The sequence below is a fragment of the Elaeis guineensis genome, chromosome 1, assembly GCF_000442705.2.
Source record: "Elaeis guineensis isolate ETL-2024a chromosome 1, EG11, whole genome shotgun sequence".
Taxonomy (NCBI): Eukaryota; Viridiplantae; Streptophyta; class Magnoliopsida; order Arecales; family Arecaceae; genus Elaeis; species Elaeis guineensis.
This window is the reverse complement of record NC_025993.2, coordinates 165331305-165351563: the sequence shown is the minus strand read 5'-3', so window position 1 is coordinate 165351563 and position 20259 is coordinate 165331305. Positions and strand designations below refer to the sequence as shown.

General features: G+C 38.5%; 1 protein-coding gene across 1 annotated transcript; it reads right to left on the bottom strand.

The window, feature by feature from the left end:
• Positions 1-3715: 3715 nt before the first annotated feature.
• Positions 3716-19240, bottom strand: LOC105060526 (phosphatidylinositol/phosphatidylcholine transfer protein SFH9). Its single transcript, XM_010944283.4, has 11 exons — positions 19007-19240; positions 18859-18887; positions 15879-15962; positions 15722-15775; positions 15234-15311; positions 10026-10079; positions 6331-6390; positions 6158-6253; positions 5468-5569; positions 5206-5286; positions 3716-4428 (listed from the first exon to the last, which is right to left on the bottom strand). Exons 1-11 carry the CDS (start codon positions 19059-19061, stop codon positions 4114-4116), a joined length of 1008 nt encoding a protein of 335 aa, XP_010942585.1. The 5' UTR covers positions 19062-19240; the 3' UTR covers positions 3716-4113.
• Positions 19241-20259: the final 1019 nt, after the last annotated feature.

Sequence of the window (20259 nt, the reverse complement as noted above, 5' to 3'; positions counted from 1 at the left end):
GCTCCACCTCAGTAGGTCCAGGAATTCCTAGATAGGGGATTTTGACTGGAAGGAAAAACTATACTCACTCGTCAGATGCCACACTTATGCCGCTCTCGAGCATAGAAATAGCACATGCTCAATCATCTCCTCTCTGTGGCAAACTGAGTAGACGGACTGGATATCCATACCTCTCCCCCATGGATAGATCTGATCAGAAACCGCCCCTAAGCAACTTACCAAAAAAAGAGACTCATCCACATGTGCACTCTGATCTTCCAGATCTATCCAATATCTAAATTCTTGGATTGCTTCCTCCAAAACTAACAATAGAGGTCAGCCGTCATAGCCCTCGACGAGCAAGATGATCTCCAGACCTTGACATCTTGAGCGCTGTAGGTTGGGATAGCTAAAGACTGCATGCACTCTGCCAAGCTCTCCTTGAAGAACTGGATCAAGGCTCTTGAGTCCCTGTTTCGATTGTCCTGGGCAAGCAGGTCACATACCCTCAGAGAATCTCCAACCTATATGCTGATGAAGCTCGGCCAATGACTCAGTGACACACTGCAACCCATAAATACAATAAAATATTCACCGACTGACGACTCCTACAATCCATCTAGTCTAGGGGATGACCTCGGGGGCCTGTGTATAGATCTCCTTCCAAAGAAAGACGTACCTCTGAGTCACATAAATCTCCGTACCAATAATCCACAAGCCATATCTGGCCCTCATCATCGAGCTCCACCAACTATCAGGGTTAAGCAAAAAGCAAGTGGCATGTCGGGCAATAAGAACCTCCTGTCTAATAATTAAAGATTGGATCTCTAATCCGTCATCCACTAGTTGCTGGCACAAAACATCCCAAGCTAGTAAGTGAATACCACCACCTCCCGACCTCAAGTCCCACAGAAATCTCCGAAGATGTTGTTCGATCTTCACCGCGTAGGTTTTGAAAATGATAATGTTGGAAAGAATGTAGACATGTATAGCGTCAAAAACTAACCTCATCAGGTAAATCTGTCCATCATGGGCAGCGCTCAAGCTTGGCACCGACTGCTATTCAATACACTAATGCTACAGGCGCTCGTACTATGCAGCAATTTAACGTTTAATAAAAGGGAAAGGATCACATTCCTTTCATTGATTGTATCACAGATCATGCCAGTAGCTGATGGTGCCTCTTCCATTCAGATGGGACATGTCTGTTTAGACTAGCTTTTTGGTCTTGCTATGTTACCTCGCAAAAAAAAAAAAAGGAAAGAAAAGAAATATATATATATATATATATAGTTTGCCGAATTTTCTGGTAAGTTGTGGTGGAAGGACCTTCAGGAGATTCAAACACGTCTGCAACCGAGCTCTTCTGCAGCCTCGACAATTGAGTCGGCGATGATTGCCCTCGGTGGAGGCCAAAGGTCTTGAAGACAGTCAACTAGTCGGCCAACAAAAGAAAATACAGGCCGGAAGCAAATGGTGATGGGATTTAAAAAAAATATATATTATTTTTTAATATTTATTTTCATATTTATTTTGTTTTCAATCTTATTTCTTAAAATACGGTAGAAATGCTAAGTCAGCTGCTACACCACGAAATCATATTTTTAATTTATGATTTGAAAATGATGTGACATGTCAATTAGAAATTACATATTTAAGACGTAATTTTTTGAAATCATGAGTTGAACATGCGATTTCAGTTTTGAATTCAAATTTATACTGAAATCATATCTTGAACATACAATCTCATTGTCTTTTTTTTCTCTCCTTTGTACCGAAGGGCGAGGGCAGAGGACTTGCTAGGAGCGTGGGCGGAGGACACGCAGGCACGGGGTGGGGGTCGGAAGGGACCAAAGGGGGCGTAGGGTGCGAGCATCGGGGTTGGGAGGATTGGTATGGTCATGCAGAGGTGCGGGGTGCAGGCTTCGCCGGAGCCCCGACACGGGGGAGCCATAAGGGGACGTGGGGGGTCTGGAGGAGCCGTGGAGGAGCGACAGGTAGGGGGCATGGGGGGCCGCTAAGGAGCGACGGGCGGGGAAGGCGTGAGGGGCCATGGGGTGCAAGCGGGGGGCGTGGGGGGCCGCAGAGGAGCGACGGGCAGGGAAGCCGGAGGGGGTGCGGGGGGCCACGGAGGAGCGATGGGCGGTGCAAAAAATGTGGCGGTGAATTTTGTCTGTGTTAAAAATGGAGATTTTTTTTTTCAGCTTCATGTCTTATTTAACGAACTGGACACATGACTTAGGGCCACGAAGCCACCGTCAGTGCCGCCGCCATGGACCTCCACTCCTCGCCGCCTCCTTCTCCCCTCATGACGTCTAGGCCACCGCCGTCCGCATCGCACAAACGTCCAAGCCGCAGCCATTTGCGCCACACGCCCCCTGCCGTCACTCCTCCACGGACCCCCAACCCCTCCCTGCGGCTCTCCTACGCCGCAGCCCACACCCGCCACGGCTCCACACAATAACCCCATCTGGCGCCCCCTCCCCCATGCCCCTCCCCCCCTCCGATGAAGCCCGCGCCGAGTGGCTCTGTGCAACACACACACCCACACCCTCCTCCGGCCTGGTGCTCACACCCCACGCCCTCCTCCTCGGTGTAAGAGGAGAGAAGAAAAATGAACTCGCCAACAACTTCACCGCAAGTGGACTCCGCCCGGACTCCTATGGGAGCCGGGCTCCGTCCTCAACGTCAGCTGCCGGTAAGCCTTGTCCGGACTCCTACGGGAGCCGGACTTTGCATCTGATTTCGATTGCAGGGGATTCCACCCGGACTCCCACGGGAGCCGGACTCCACCCACTACCCCAACCACAAGGAGGACTCCGTCCGGACCCCTACGTGGGGTCAGACTCCGACCACAGCCGAACTTCAGCCGACAGATCTGCACTCCCAGGTCACAATCACGGTCACGATTCTGCTACACTTCCTGCGGCGTATTCCGCGCAGCTCCACCACTCCCTGACAGGCCGCAGTAACGATCGCAGCACTGCTCCACTCCCTACGACGGATTCCACGCGACTCCATTACTACCTGACAGGCCACGATAAACGGCCGCGATCCCGCTCCACCTCCTGCAACGATTACCGCGCGATTCTCCCATCCGCTGGCAAGTCACGACAACAAACGCCGCCCCACTTCACGCGGCAGACTCCACGTGGCACGCCCCAGTGATAGCCACGGGTCCATTCCACTACTCTTCGCAGCAAACTCCGCCTGATCCTGGGCAGCCCACTGCCAGACGGTTACAGATACCGCCATCAATCCGTTATCTCCCCTGCCTATAAAAAGAGGGACCCAGATACGTTATTCTATAAGCTCATTTCTTATCTCAAAACTCTGCAAAATTCTCCGTTCGAGCGCTCCATTCTTATTGAGGCAGAGAACTGACTTGAGCGTCGAAGGATCTTGCCGGAGCAACCCCACCTTCGATTTAGACTTTCCTTGCAGGTCCCGACGGCGACCGCGACTTTCCTGAATCCAACTTCTCCAGCGCAAGCGAATTTTTGCACCAACAAATATTATGGCTTTCATATTTGGCTGGCAAAGTCGGCAATAATCTTAAAGAAGTTTCCCTCTAATATACATGTAGAGAGCTGTACGGTGCTGGATGGTCGCCGCATCATCCATAATGGAGAATAGACATTGCCAAAAGATATGGAACAGAGATATTACAAGAGATCGTAACCCTTTCTTACAATGCAATTATAACCATTAAATAAATAAAAGAAAGTCTCTCATGTGTTATCAGAAAAATTCATTTTATTATGCCCTGAAAATTAGAGCAGGTCATACAACATACAATATATACTTCAACATGCAACATACTACATGCTTCTGGTAATATTTAACTTGTTGAAATAAGTATTCAGCCTACGGAACAATTGCGATACATTTTCAGATAAGTTACACCATGACTTCCAATTCTCTCCTCCTACCTGGCTTAATATTAGAGGCCTTGCTGTCTCCACCCTCCTCTGGAGCCTGCACTGAGAGAGCGCACCCACTGGTACATCAACTGCGCCTGGAGCGAAGAACAACAGAGCACAAACTGATTTGCTGCATGATCCAATGCGAACTCGTTAGGGCATTAGCAAGGGCAAACTGCAGTCTCAAATATTATCCCTAGCTAATGCATTTTCATGCACTGTCAATTTTAAGGTCGTTCATCGAGTGGGAAAGCCCGTTTCGGTCATCAATCTTATGGAGCTCAGACTCTATAGTATTAACAATCTTTGTTCCCTCGAGCTCTGGTTCAGGCACATCTACATGGAAGGACCCTTGTTTGATGGGAGCAACGAATTCCTGTTGTAAGGCTTGCTGCTTGATGTAGCTGTAGAGCTGTTGGTGAAAAGGATGATCTAAGGAGAAGCAGTCATCAGCTCCAGGGGAATAACGAGATGATCCAGAACCTTCTCTTCTACAGAAATGTGGAAGGGACGCATAGTCCATTACCTACAGCGTACCAAGAACGTTTTGAGTACTTGCGATGTAATGAATACCACATAATGATACGGTAAAATGAGCACAAATATGAGACACATGCAAAAGGTTGTCAATCAGATACTCAGGAAGTCGATGAGTAGACAAGTTTAGTAAACTTGACCCAAATATAAGATCAGCTTGAACCTACCTGTTTGGATTCTCACCATGAAACAGAAAGTATGATTCAAGATAAACCCTTGTTCATTACACAGCATAAAAGTACAGCTCAACATAAACCCTTGTTCCTTGCACAGCATAATATGGTCAAGAAGCAAGTACAAGATCCACAAGGTTTGTCCCTTTAGAACCTCCAAAAGACGGCTTACCATTGAGTTCAAAGAGAGTGAGTTTTTTGTCTGCGGCTGCCATAGCATAAAGTTTGCAGGACAGCTAACACAAATACACCATGAGTACTGGAATGCCATTGTCATCTAGTGATTAGTCGTCAAGATCCTTGACACATGCTAGGATGTTATTGTTGTCGACTGCTACTACAAATTGCCAATAATGTAAACAAATTTTTTTCTTTTTTTTAGTTTACTGGTCGACAATCAAATATAACAAGATCGCAATCAGAAAATTTTATGTTGGGAAAGCTGCAGTTAAACAGGGTTTAGTTTTCAAACAATCATGTGCTGGATTCCAGCAGATCAATATTTTGCTTGCCATATATTCTGTTTATTGCATAGTTTCAAAAACTCTAAAAAGTATTACAATCGTTAATATCAGATAATTTAAAATTCATACCTTCAATAACTCATCTCTGCCACAACCTTGCAGTACTCGCACTTTCCTTCTTGTCCTTTCTTGCAAAAGAGGCTTCACAACCTGGCCGATGAGCAAAAAGAGAAACATAAGTTGGAATAGAAATCAGACAAGATCTATTGCTTAAGATAGCAATTGAATATACTAATGATCCGTAGAAAAATAAAAGCATCAACATTAGCATAATTAGAGAAGCATGAAGACTTCATGTGGAAATTCCAATTGAAAAGGCATGGAAAGTTACCTTCCAACATGCCGAAAATATATATGGAGCATTGACTATATAGTAAGTTCCTGTCTTCTCTGGATAGTTTAGGTCGTCAACAGTAGATATGATGGTTAATAGCTGCAATACATTACCAAAATAAGAAAGGACCTTTCAGCATAACTTTTGGCGGTATAAGCAGGAACAATACGATTTACAAAGGATTATTAACTGGAAAGCAACTTGGTGGCTACGAACTAAATAAAAAAAAATTAGGATAGAATGCAGCATGTAAATCCACCAACGGTAATGAAACATAAATGATAAGAAAAACTACAAAGAAAACTTTCTCAGCAACAAATCTAGGAACAATTTTCATGAAATGCTGAGAAAATGTTAGATAAGAAATTGATTATGTGCTGGGGTCTCGACAGAGTAGAATAAAGAAGGTTTGCTATTCAACAAAATTCTGCAAAATAATCTGAATTTCAAATCTTTACTAGTTAACATTTCCTTCCAAATGAAAGTACCAATAATAAATGTATAATCCAACATCACATGAAATCAACAACTGTTCATCTTCCTAAGTAAAGGATAATACTTTCACTAGCATCTAAAACTTGAAACCCTCGTAACAGATATGAAAGGAAATTTACTATTAGCACAAATCAAACATTATTTTGGAGAATACATTCATACATAAAACTTTTAAAAATGCAAAAGACATACCTTTATGTAACTTAATGCAGAAAGCTTTAGCCCAGTCATATCCAAGACTTTCAGGCATGTGCCTATATGCCGCCCATACTTCTTTGTTGCAGCAGGCTAAAAGAGGAACAAGTAAATTAGAAAAAGAAGCTGCAAGCCCTTAAACTATGGAAGAGATGTAAATGTCTGCTTACCAGAACCACACGATCCCGGTACTCGTTAATTTGAATGTGTGACTGCACATAGTAGTGGACCTAAATGATGCAAAATAGAGTAACAAAAAATTGGACAAAAGGAACATGATAAGATAAAGGTTTGTCAAAAATGCTGTGCATATTTCAAAAGAATGCAGTTATTTGGTTTTGGTTTCAACCAAGCTTAAAAACTTTCAATTTTGGCAGTTTCGAGGCTTCAGTTTCACAATTTCAGCCAAAATATAGAAAACAAAGATATAAGATAAAAATAGAACAAGCCTCAGAATTATATATCACAAAAATGAGCAAATTGTCTAACGTAATCTGTGGATTCATGATTTCTTCAAGTCTGGAAATATGAAAAATCACACATTTCCATTAGAAAAGTATGAGGCCTACACATATATGCAGGCCACAATGGTCTACTCACACTGTAGGCCTGCCACCAGTTGTGGAAACCAGTTTCACCAGTTAGGGGAGGTTTCTAACTAATTGGGAAGTTGGGAAGGGTTGAATATAAGCCTCTTTCACTTCTTTATCTTTTCTGTCTTCCATGTTCGATAACCTTGGCCTTCTTGTGTGCTCATCCTGTTGATACTTGACCTGCAAAGGCCAATTTGTAGCTGTATGCACAGAAGCCATCGGGGTGCTGCTCCAGCACAATGCCTCTGCTGACCAAAAAGTGAAAATGTGACAGTTGAAATATGACATGGACTTGCAGCATGCTTAAGGAGATGGTTGCAGGTCCAACTTTGTGTTTTCTTTGGGTTTCTAATACAAAATTCCAAGAGGCAAAGATAGTAGCAGCAGCAAATTTTAACAAATTACAGTCTGGTGTCTTCAAATTGAATGTCTGTTAAATGGTAACTAATAAATTCCTTGTATGCTCATGCATTTCTGTGAAATGGACCCAATCCAGTTAAGTTAATTGGTTTTGATAATTTAGTTTGTCCATAGAATTCTAACTCTTCAATCAGTAAATCTGTGATCTCATCAAACTTTTATTTGTTGGATCATTTAAGAGAATGACTTGTTTTAATCACAAATATTGCAGTGAATTTAAGGTTCTCCAACTTCTTTTGCATCATGGGAACATGATGATAAATAGGACCTTGCTTTAGCAGATACATTTTCACACTTGCTTTTGCTTCGTTTTCACTACACATCCAAACCTACAGTACCTGAATAGAATCATGACTGTTTTAGTGGATACACTTCCAGATGCCTTCATCTCGAGCCAATTCTTACACCTAACTTGCTTATGAAAAATAGCAATAAAACAGTTATGATACAATAAATTTAGCATCTTTAATTTTTCAATCGAAGTTATGATACTCATTTCATTGATTAACTTCCCTGATCTTCATACTCAAGACCAGAGCAAGAAATCTTTAATTTTTTGCCAATCAAAGTTATGATACTCATTTCATTGATTAACTTCTCTGATCTTCATACTCAAGACAAGAGCAAGACATCTTTAATTTTACCAATCAAAGTAATGATACTCATTTCATTGATTAACTTCTCTGATCTTCATACTCAAGATAAGAGCAAGACTGCCCATCAGAAGGTTGGTGCTGATGGCAGTGAAAGAGTAGCTGGTGCCAGCCATCCACCAGAAAAAAAAAGGCGCTGGATCAACAAGGAAAACCATCAGAACTCCTCTCCTTGCCTTTTGCATAAAACATCTAATGTGATCCCTTTCTAAACAAAGAAACTTCTTTCAACCAGGGGAAGTTACCATGACAGATGGCAGGCCTACAGCATGAGTAGTCTTATCATTCATCTTTCCTTTTTAACCCAATGAAAATGTGCAAAACACTATATTACATTTTATTGTTCAATAACATAAGTCGTGTAAATATAGAACTGCTGTGAAGTTGATATAACAATGATCATTATATCAAGTACCTAGTACCAACATAACTCATAATTAGCAAAGTATATAAAGACTACAACCAGATATATCTTATCTAAATTCCAAATAACAATTATGCAAAAAACTAGCAAACCTGAGATTAAATGGTGCTATACACTATCCGGTGGGCTCATTCTATACAATAGGCCTCTTTTCTCCTCTTTACCCTGAAATAATCTCTCAAAGACCCACAAAAAGCCTTTTATACCTTTTGAAAAAAACAATGTTTTTCTGGACTTTCCAACCAAACTCCCAAATTCTCAAAATTTTCTTCAAAGTTTCCAAAATCTATGTATAATGCTAATGATGAAGTTAAATTTATCATCCGTGACTATGCAAACCCTCTTGCAATTGACTGGTCGAAAGGAACTGTTCATAGCAATTGCATGGAAACATCATAGGTTCATCATGCTTAAATGCATCCACTAAGGTCTAGATGGTTTTATGACTTGATAAGTAAATATTTCCCTATACAGCATGATTCTTTAAAGGGGAAAAAAATACGTTAGTTTTGGGTGTAATTAGCTATAGAGGTTCTTGTGGAAATTATGATATCGCACTCAACAGTTATATGCAATTCGTGAGCCATCTGACACCTAAATTAATTTGGCTATTGAAATGATTGAAAGGACACACATATTAGTGCACATACCATACCCAGAAATAGACTTTGATGAGTTGCCAAATATTACATATTGTAGTGGGTAACCTGCCCCTCCTAATCAGTGTCTAGCACAAAACCCATAATAGCACCAAGCAACATGTTTTAAGACAATCATGTCTATATAATCAAATCCTTTGTTGACAAATAATAAAACAAATTATGAAGGAAGTTTTTGTTTATGGTGAAACTCCAAGACAATCATGTCTATATAATCAAATCCTTTGTTGACAAATAATAAAACAAATTATGAAGGAAGTTTTTGTTTATGGTGAAACTCCTTTACACTGCCATGTAGGAGCATATATAAGAGGTTTAAAGAATGGAGATCAGAATGTTACAATCAACATAGGAATGTGTGCCATAAATCTAAATTTCTTATTGGCATATTTATCTTCAATATCTAAAACATGACATTTTCTTTCGTATTTTCACCTACTTATGCTACTGATTTTCTGCTCCATCATATTGACTTATTTCTGAGATTAGAATATATAATTATATATAATGCTAAATAGGCAACGTTTCATGCATAAAACCCTTTTTCTACGGTTGTTGTTTCCATCTTTTCGTTAACAACAGGCGAACAAATCTCCAAAGGATAACAAAATGACAAAGTATAGCACAAGAACCAAACAGAAACAACTCATATAAGCATTGGATATGGAAACTAGCAAGGGTATTCACTGTGATGAGTAACATTATGAAGTACATGAGAGGCAAATATTATGGCCTCAGTTATGTCAAAAGTCTTGATGATGTGATCAGTTAGGTATGGCAAACGAAATGATACCAGCAACAATATGAGGTGCCACAGAAAAATACAGCTCAAGATAAATAAACCTGAAAATCCTACCTGCCCATCATTTTACATAAATACACAATAAGCAATACATTCCCGCCAATTTTACTGGACATGGCAATGGTATATAGCAACCATGTTGGTACCTATGCATGATGTGTCAATGAAAACAACAACGCAAGGACAAGGACAAAACTACAACACATTAAAGACAGTATTCTTGAGATATCACTGTCATCACTGCAGTTCTCTTAGTATTACATAGTCATCAGGAAACTAGCGATCAACAGAACCAAAAATAATATAATGCTTACAGATGCTTTATCAAAGGTGCTGAGTCCAACACCAATTGCAAACACTGGAAGCCCCTGTCAAAAAATAAGCACAATGATAAAAAGTTTTCAAGGATCTTTTATTATAACTATATTTTACTTTTCTAATTCTATGATATTTCTTTATAGATATGATACCAGCAGAATAGGCATTAGCAGCTAGTTTAGCCAACATATCTAATTATTTTTTGTCATCTACTTATAGGAAAAATGACCAATTTCAATTTGGCATGAATATTTTTTATAAACAAGATTGTAAGCAGGAAAGATGAAGCATAAAAACATAATTTATAAAGAACCCAGTTTCCAAAATAGTTTTGAATGGTGACGATAAACTAGTTCCAGATTAAAAATACCTGAAAATATCAATCCCGCACAATTAGTTTAGTCCATAATTTACACCTTCTGAAGCTATGTATAGCAACTAATGGATGTCAAAGACCAAAGCCTCATAACTGTCCCAGTTGACCAGTCTATATGTAGCATGGCATGTGCCACCTTGTTTAATCCAAAAGGATATAACACAATCTAATGCAGGAGCACTAAAATCCAGAAGTTCAAGCTTTTCTATTTTATTCGGTTTAGACATTGTTTAGGTCTGATTTATGTATATTATCTCTATAATTGATGTGTTTTAGATAGGAAAGTATGTAGGAATTATTATTCAGGCCTTAGCATGAACCGTATGCAGTACACCAATGATGATCTTTTAGGAATTGTAATGGGAGTCAAATAGGTGGGAAGTTAATTGGATTTTAGAGGGATTTCTTTCTGTAATTTATAAGTCCTGGCTGACAGACTATGAGATCAGTTGAGATTATAAAAGGTCCAAAAAAGAGTCAACAAAAAGAGCATTGTAGACAGAGTTGCTTATGAATGAATTGAAAAACTTCTTTGGAGTCTGGTTCGGCTACCTTTCTCACACCTTTCCTTTCTATATCTTCTCTCTCCTTCTATTACTTTTATCCCTCCATTAAATCTGCACTTCGCCTTTGTTTACCTTATTCTAGTCACAATTTACTGATGATACTATTTAATTGGTCATCAGATTTGAGTCAGTAAATTTTATCTCTGCTTGATCTCCCGGGTTTAAATATATCAATCTTTTCCTCCTAAATTCCACTACAAATTTCGCTAAAATTTCGCTATTATGATAAAAATAGTTTCTTACGTTCTGTTTATTTCTATAATCATTATTGCTGAAATCTGATTGTAACTCTACAACTGAGTTTTCAGTCAAGCCTTAAATATCTTAGAGACCTCTATCAACCATCTTCTCTCACTTCAAAATCCTAAGTAATAACTTCATGTTTAATCTACTGTTGCCTAAATTCAATTTTATTACTTGCTATCCTGTTCTCAGGACTAGAACTGCAAGTGATAAAGCTGATTTTAAACCCCAAGCTCTCTATACCCTAGGGTCCTCTCATGCAATGCAGGCCATCCCAATTTGGTCCAGTAATTTGCTATCAGAGCTAAAGAGTCCTGCTTTATTCTTCCATTCTTTTCTGAATCTCTTTCAGTTCTTATTATTTCTTTCCCTTTAATCATGTGATCATATGGGGATCTGAGTTTCAGACTTGATGATCTCCATGAGAATGTCAACATGAGAAGTTCATTTGCCAGATGGACAACAAATTGGCATTTGTCAACAATGATATGATGTCTATGCAGGAAATATTGCAAGCAACTAAAGCAGCTAAAAGCTCCCTGAGGTTGAACTACAGATCAAAGATCTTAAAGGTGCAGAAACCAAAGAACTGATGCTTGAAGAGCCTGCAACTGAAGATTTATCATGTGAAGAGCCAATGGTCAAGGATCTGTCATGCAACAAGGCCATCATCAAAGATAATGTTAACTGAGAATCCATTAGTTGATGATCTATTAGACTTCTCAAGGGCCAAAGATCAAAATAATGAAGATGCAAGTGAAGAGCATATACAGCAAGATCAAGTTACTAATCTAAGTCAGCAATCAACATCAAGCCATATGAAGATCCATTCCCTATTGATTTGTTGGATTCCTCGAAGATCGCCATCAAACGGATGATCCACATCTTGTTGCCTATAAAACAACATCAAAACAACTAACAAACAATCTGATTGCATGAGAACTTTATGTGGGCCTCCATCATTGAAGACTCAATGGAGGATCAAGCTTCTGGAAAAGTTATGGGGAGGTGAGATCCACACAGTGAAAGCAAATGATACAGGAGCATTAAAAAAAAATCCAACATTCCAAACTTTTCTATTTTATTTGGTTAAGAAATTGTTTAGGTCTAATTTATGTATTTTATTCCAATAATTGATGTGTTTTAGATTGGAAAGTACCTAGGAGTTACAATTTGCGCTACTGCAGTGTGAACAGTTTGCGCTCCAGCAATCATGATCTTTTATGAATCCTACCAAGAGACAAATGGGTGGCAGTTAATTGGATTTTAAGGGGATTTCTTTCTATAATTTGTATGAGTGCAAGACAATGCAAATGGTTGAGATTATAAAGGGTCCACAGAGTCATCCAAAAAAGCATTATATGCAGAACTTTTTTATGAATGAAAAAAAACAAGTTGCTTTGGAACCTCGTTCACATACCCTTCTTTCCCCTTTCTTTTCTATATTATTTCTTTCTCTCTGTTACTTCTATTCCCTCCATTAATTCTGTTCTTATCTCTATTCATCTTATTCTATTTACAAACTAATGCTTATGCTACTTAATTGGTCATCAGATTTGAGTCAGTAAACTTTGTCTTTGCTTTATAATCTTCTAGGTTGAAATATATCAATCTTTTCCCACAAAATTCTATAATGGATTTCTGTATTACTGATTGGTAAATTCAGTTTGTTATGTTCTGTTTATCCCTGCAATTATTATTTGCTGAAACCTGATTGTAGCACTACAACCGAGTTTTCAATCAAGGCTTAAATATGTTAGGAACCTCTTTCTACCATCTTCCCTCGCTTCAAAGCCCTAAATAACAATCTTTATTTTGATGTACCGGTGCCCTAACTTCAATTTTATTACTGGCTGTCCTGTTCTTAGGACTTGAACAGCAAGCGATAAAGCTGATTTTAAACCCTACGCTATCTAATCCCTAGGGTCCACTCAAGCAATGCAGGTCATTCCCAATTGGGCTTTGCATTACAATCTCTACAAAAAGCCAACTTAATATAATATACCAAAGAGGGGGAAAATGCTCGATCAGGTAAAGAACACTATATAATCCTAAACTTTAATAGGAAAAACAAAATAAACAAGAAAAACCACAGATAAATATGCTGTTATGGAAGAGATAGATAAATTTTATCATTTATATATATAAGATATTTTTAAGAAATATATTTATTTAAAATTAAAACACTTTAAAATCTTTCAGGTCAATTTAATTCAAAGACAACACAACAAAAAGTCATATATGAAGCTAAAAATAGCCCTATATGACAAAAAGAAAATTATAAAGCATCAGCTTCTGATTAATAAAATCTAATAATGAAGTGTTATAAAAAGTAGATGCTAGAAATACAGGTAAAGAGTATTAACAATAATAAAGCTGCAAGCAACATGGTAGTTTAAATAGTACATTTTGAATGTCCACAATTTTTTATTAAAAAATGAGTGCCTATATCTTTATTTAAAGAACATTCATGAAAAATCAATATATTTAAACACACGCAGCATGCACATGTCTGCCATTGAGTCGAGCCAAACCGATCCTTAAGCTTTTTTATATCAATAGTCTTAACTTGAGTTGAGCTCCGCTACTTGTCAAAATTGGCTCTTGAGTCACTCAGATGAGCAAGCCCTCAAGTCATGCCAAAATTTAGTATAAACTAAAACTTGCTTTCATGACCTGGCTACTGTTCAAGATTGGCTCACTTATTAGCCAGGCTAAAAATGTGCCTTGAACTTGTCTCACTTTCCAATCCAATAAACATGGAAAAGCTAATTAGCGAGACAAAATCATGATGTCAATAAACCAGGGATCTGGTAGCACCCTTTACATGCATACAGCCTTCATACACTCAATTAACCTTGACCCAACACATTTTAACACGCACAAAAAAAAAATGACACAAGACTAACCAATTTGAATAAATTCATGTAGGGTTTGTCTATCCTAAGGCATTTCCATCCTGGCATATATATGCATATGTGTTTCTATGTTCAGTAGCAAGAATCTTCCACCTGCTTCAAAATCTCTGCAGAAAACCACTTCCTAAACCTATTCAAATTTTTAAGAGACCAACTGTTCTATAACCACACCCAAATCTACTCTTGCACCTATTCTGGCAACAAAGTTCCAATCCTATGCATATAACCTCTCCCCTTGACATATCATAAACAAATCTCTCCCCTTCCAAACCCTACCCCCAAAACAATGCTTGTTCAGTGTTGCTATTTGTGCTACCCTTTTGATCTCTCACAATAAGCCATACCCTGGACTCTTAGATCTAACCCTAAGTTACTAGTTCCCTCTCTTCATTCTAGAAATGTCAAAAATTAAGAAGTACTACCTTATCAAAAACATAAACAATTGTTTTTTCACTTTTTTTTAAAACAAACAGAATCAAGCTGGTAATTTAGGTAAGGAAATAAAGGGCAATATACAGCCTCTGTAAGTAGCAACTGAAAAGTCTTTAGGCTTCCCCATAAAAGACGAGAGAGAGAGAGAGAGAGAGAGAGAATGCAAGAAGCAAGAACAACCATCACCATCTCTCTCTATCTTTAACAACAACTATAATTTTACTGATGTTTCACATGTACAACATAAAGAGGACAGAAGCACATGAACTAAAGTCTAAAACAGGAATCGTTTGTCCTCGTTTGGATTGTATTTTGATGAAAGAGGGTGCCTTAGTCCTATTCTATAGTATAGCATAATATAGTGTATGTGTTCCAATCTAGAATGAATCATTCTGATCAAAGAGAGAACATATGTACCAAAATACAATGCAACCACCCACCCCAACCCCGGGGAAAAAAAAAGAGGAAAAAAAGGAAATAAATAAATAATTGAAAAGAAATCCCTGATCTCAATAACCAGCATAGGCATATCGTGCTAGAAAGTTCATTGTGAATCACGATACAATATGCAGATATAAGGCTATCCAAGTATCAAAAAAATGATATTTAAACGTAATAACAGAACAAGGAACAAGATTACTGTTATAAATACAAGATGGATAGTTGTACCTCCTTGGAATATCCAGACAATCCTAGAAGCTGTGAATCGCGTATTGCTCTATATAGGTCTGCTGGAATTATGGGTTTCTGCATTAAGACCGTCATATTAGAGGTCTGATTCTCAAATTTGACAATTAAATACCCTTGGAAGGACAATTAGCCTCATTTTAACTGAGAGCCATTGGATAAACTTTTCAGCTATAGAATATAACAAGGGCGAGTAATGTGAACTTCAATTCTGGAATCTATGGAAACCAGTGCTAGCATGCAGTTATTGGTCCATTTCAATTATAGAATTGACAGGCAAAGAAGCTTATCTGAAATTAGATATTACAACTGCTAAATTTGCAAACTCAGAGGGATAAGAGCTCTCCTTAAAAACTTCTCTTAATCGATATTTTATAGATATCAGGCTTAAATATGTCAAGAAGATGACTCATACAAAAATATTAAAATTTCAACCACAAAGGATTTTACATTAAGGGGGAAATACTCACAGACAAAATGTTGTCAATCCCATTTTGAATTCTCCAGTTCAAAGAATCCACCATCTGCAACAGGGATAAGCATCTTAAATCAAAGAAATAAATGATATATATCTACTTACGTGCTAAAACTAGAACTTAGATAAAGGTAGCTGAAATGCAGTCTCACCATTTTATGTGCTTTACTGACATTCCACTCTCTTGCCTTGAGAAAGCGCACCAAAGTTTCATTTGGATATCCCTGGTGCACATTCTGCAAATGAAGCCAATGTAAGGAGCCATGCCTTCATATAACCAACTAGCACAACCTTTCTTTGTTCCTTAATCAGTAAGAGATGCAAGTCATTATGCTACAGACTCTTGTATGACCAAATCAATAGCAGAACCATACATTCGCTTGTAGTCCAAGAACAATACCCAACCGATCCAGAGTCTCAAGGACAGACAACACCCATATTGAACAATTGGAGGAACAGCCCCATAATAAAGTCGAAATACAATTAAGTAACATGACAAATCAACTGACTTCGTCTGTGGCTACTTATAAACACCTTGTCCATGACCACCACCCATGAGAAGATAGCAGTATAATGAGAAGTTACGCCTCTAGACTTTGACATACATATAAAGATGATGCCAGAAGACCCAACTGAACCAAGTTGCACAAGACTGTACTAAACACTTGCCATCCTTAAACAAAAGCAAACCTCCCATTGCCTTTTTCTCCCATCCATCTCATTCCATAGGCCAGTAACAGTGGACCATTAAAAACTGTCAGATCATTCCTGAATTCCAAAAGTGACAAATTCATGCACCCACAAGGCATAATACAAAGCTCAATTTCCCTTCTTGATAACATAATAAACAAAAATATTCAAATTCTCCTTAACAAATAGTTTGGCATATGCTGACTTTTCCAAAGCCCATGTTAGATGTCTATATAAGTGATCAGATAATATTATCAGGGAATCTAGATATAAATCATTTACATTGACAACTGTCAATCTTCATCATTAGTGATGCTTCTTTTTCCAATGCTATTTGTGCGCTAATAAACCTCAATCTCTTTCAGCTTTAGGGCATCTAGCATATATTTCAATAACACTCAATATCTCATGTAAATTTTGTTAGCATAAATTACTATTTACATTAAGACCAGTTTCCTAGTAAACCAACATCTAGACATACACATGGCAGTAGAACATCCATGTGCTTTCCAATTACATGGAATACAATGAAAGTATTGTTTAAGAAATCATTCCAAGTTTTATGACATCATTTTCTCCTTCTTTTGCATGAAGAAGCTGAGGAGCCATGCGATATTTTCTTGAATAAATTTGACAAACTTCAAGATATACCGTTAGCTTATGAACTCACATAGATGTTCATATGCGTTCAAATTTCTCAGCAGCGCAAAATTTGTGCTTACAAACTAATATGCCTTTTTTTTTCTTTTTAACACCATTAGAAAAAGGTCAGCCCCGTGCATGAGGCTCTGCCACTACAGGTTTGAGGAGGGTCAGATGTATGCAGTCTTATCCTTTTGTGTGGATAGGCTGTTTCCATATTTCAAAACTATGACACTCAGATCACAATGGAACAACCTTACTATTGCGTCAAGGCCCACCCTGTTTAATTTTAACATTGCTATAGAATTAAAGTTATAATGAAGTTAGCAAAACATGACAAAAGCAGGTGTTAGTGGATGCTTCCAAACTTGCAGCAATAAAGTTACCTGCCAGTGACCCTACAAAATGATACAAAAGGAAAAACTACCAAAAAGGAAATCCAATGCTCTGCATGCTCATTATCTTAAAAATGATTAACAATACGACCTAGTATATTGAAAAGCTTAGACAAATCCAGAACAATGTCTCCATGGTGATCACAATCCGGGTTTGAATCCATATTGGAGAACTCCCCGAGACAATATAAAGAAAATCTTGACCCCTATAGCCTCAGCCAATATTAAATTCTGAGACAATGGTTGATGTGGTATAAACATATCAGCCAATATATTTCAAACAACTTTTCACTTCCTTAAATAAGTTTTCAATTAATAGATTTCAAAATAGTTGTTAATCTCGGAATTACCAATATTGGCTGAGAACTCCAAAGGTCTCCGATCGTTCCCTTTTTCCATTTTCCATTCCAGCCTAGATAAACCAAAATCTTAGTTCATCCCAGTCTCAATCATCCACCTCGATGACCAAGACCTCAGGTTTTAAAAAACTTGATCCATAATCACTCCTTATTGATACAAATTTGTAAGATTAATCTTGACCAAAGGGCAATCCAAAAATTGGCCATGATATATTGGAGGGCAAACAGTATACCATAACTGTGGATCATTTAATTCTGATCTAAAATAATATAAGGACTAAGAAGCAGCATTTTCCAAAATCGTCGAGTATAATTTTATAATAGCATGGAGCGTATGACAAGGAAACTATATCAAACCACAGTTTGTCACAAAAATATGATGCAGAAATCCAGCAGAATGACAAAAGCCACTGAACTCCAAAGGTTTGTATGTCGCAAAACCAGTCTGACAGCCAACACTGCCAGCATATCCAGATGCCAAATTGACTTAAAGACATATTAGAAGCTCTTGTCTCTGTTGAAACCAGAAGCCCATCATTCCCCATTCTGATTCCAGAACTCTGGAACGCTTTCTGTTGGATATCTCACCAGAATACAACTTTTTTCCCTTGAAAACCATGACAATTGGCAACAGCTGCAATATTTCATGCCAGCAAACCCTAATTCACACCATGGCACCACCCAATTGTGCATCAGATCATGCATGATCCTAATCTTTGCAGAAATCACAAACTGGGAACTCATAAAAATCCAATTCAAACTAAAACACTATATGAAGGACTGCAGTCAACCAAGTCAATTTACTGTCCTATCTACTAATTAGATCAGGAAACAAGCATTGCTCCCAAGCAGTACTAACAACTAAAACTCAAAATATTCTAGCAAGAGTCAGGACCCGATTACAGCTTTTACGATTACTTCAACCCAAAAACCTGATCAAAATCCAAACTTCAACACGTATTTTGATAGAAGAAAGGCCAGATCCATCACATATACGAAAAAAGCGCAAGCAAATCCCGGATCTACAGATCCACAGAGGTCCTCACCTGAAATGTGCTCTTCAGCGGTTCATCCACTGCAAGAATTCAACGAAGAAAGGATCAACGTTGCCAAGAAGAATAGAAACCGAGTCAGACTCAGAAAGAGCAGAAACAAACCCAAAGAACAGCGAGAATGGGAGGAGAGAGGGCATACGTTGGCCCATAAGGGCGGCTAGCTGCTTGATCGCGTCCTGGGAGGCCATCGCCATTCTCCTGTGGCCGATCCAGAGGGGAAACAAGAACCAAATCTACCTTTTGTTATAGTTAGGGTTAAGGTTAGGGCTGTAAGGATGGGAGGAAGAACGCGACGGTCAAGAAAGGCGGGGCCGTCGAGGGGTGTCCGTCCACCTCTCAGTTTCAAGCTGCTCCAGCACCATCTTCTAGGAGACATAAATATAAAAGACTTAATTAAGTAATTAATTGTAATTCGATGTTTTAAAAATGGTAAGATGGAATTGACGTTTAAAATAAAATATATGACCAGTCACTTTTTGAATATTTTATTTCTATCGGATATTTTATTTTGGTGATTCTACAAATACATATAAAACTTGATACTCGGACGATGAATGACGGCAAGGAGGAAAGGTTCTTGTGTGGGGCCCCCTCGTTTATTCATACGTGGCAGAAAATGGATACTAGTTTGTACTGTTTGGTGTTGGAGATGTATTATGGGATCGTGTCTTGACCGGCGCGCGGTTGATCAAGTCGAGCCGCGTGGTTGGAGCCCACGACGGGGTAGCGACGTCAAGAAAGCGAGACGGCAATAAAATCTTGAACTTTTTGGGGTACAATTTTCAGTTTAGCCCCTGAGAGGACTGAGTTTGTAAAGAGATACTTGAGGGGGACTGGTAACAAGTTTGTTGGATGATTCATTTTTCATCGTTCCATCTAGGACCAAATCACTGATTATAATGGTAATGTAGATTTGGTGTTGCAGTTTATTATCATATTAGTTGTAGGTTTACAACTTCGATGGGTCCACTAAGGCACTCCAATTGACTTATTGTTTGGATCCTAGTTATATGAATATGTAGATAATATAGATTGGATTACGAAGAAAAAATATCAATTAAATGGCACACTAACCCAAATATGCCATTTTGTCTATTAGTCAAGTTTGATATAAATTGATTTTTTAGTATGACTTGTATGATTTCTATAAAACTATAGGAAGAAATATATGACAGCGAAGAGACGAAGAAAAACATTATAATCATGTTGTAATAGCCCAAAGCAGGTGGAACATTAATTAGTGGCGGTGGGAAGATTCCAGGCAATGCGGTGGAGGTGGAGGTGAAGGTGGTAGGAAGGAGCTGAAGAAACCTACAAGTTTTACTACCAAAAAAAAAAAAGAGACCTACAATTTTGATGGTTGAGAGTGGGGAGAGGGGGAAGGTAATAAGT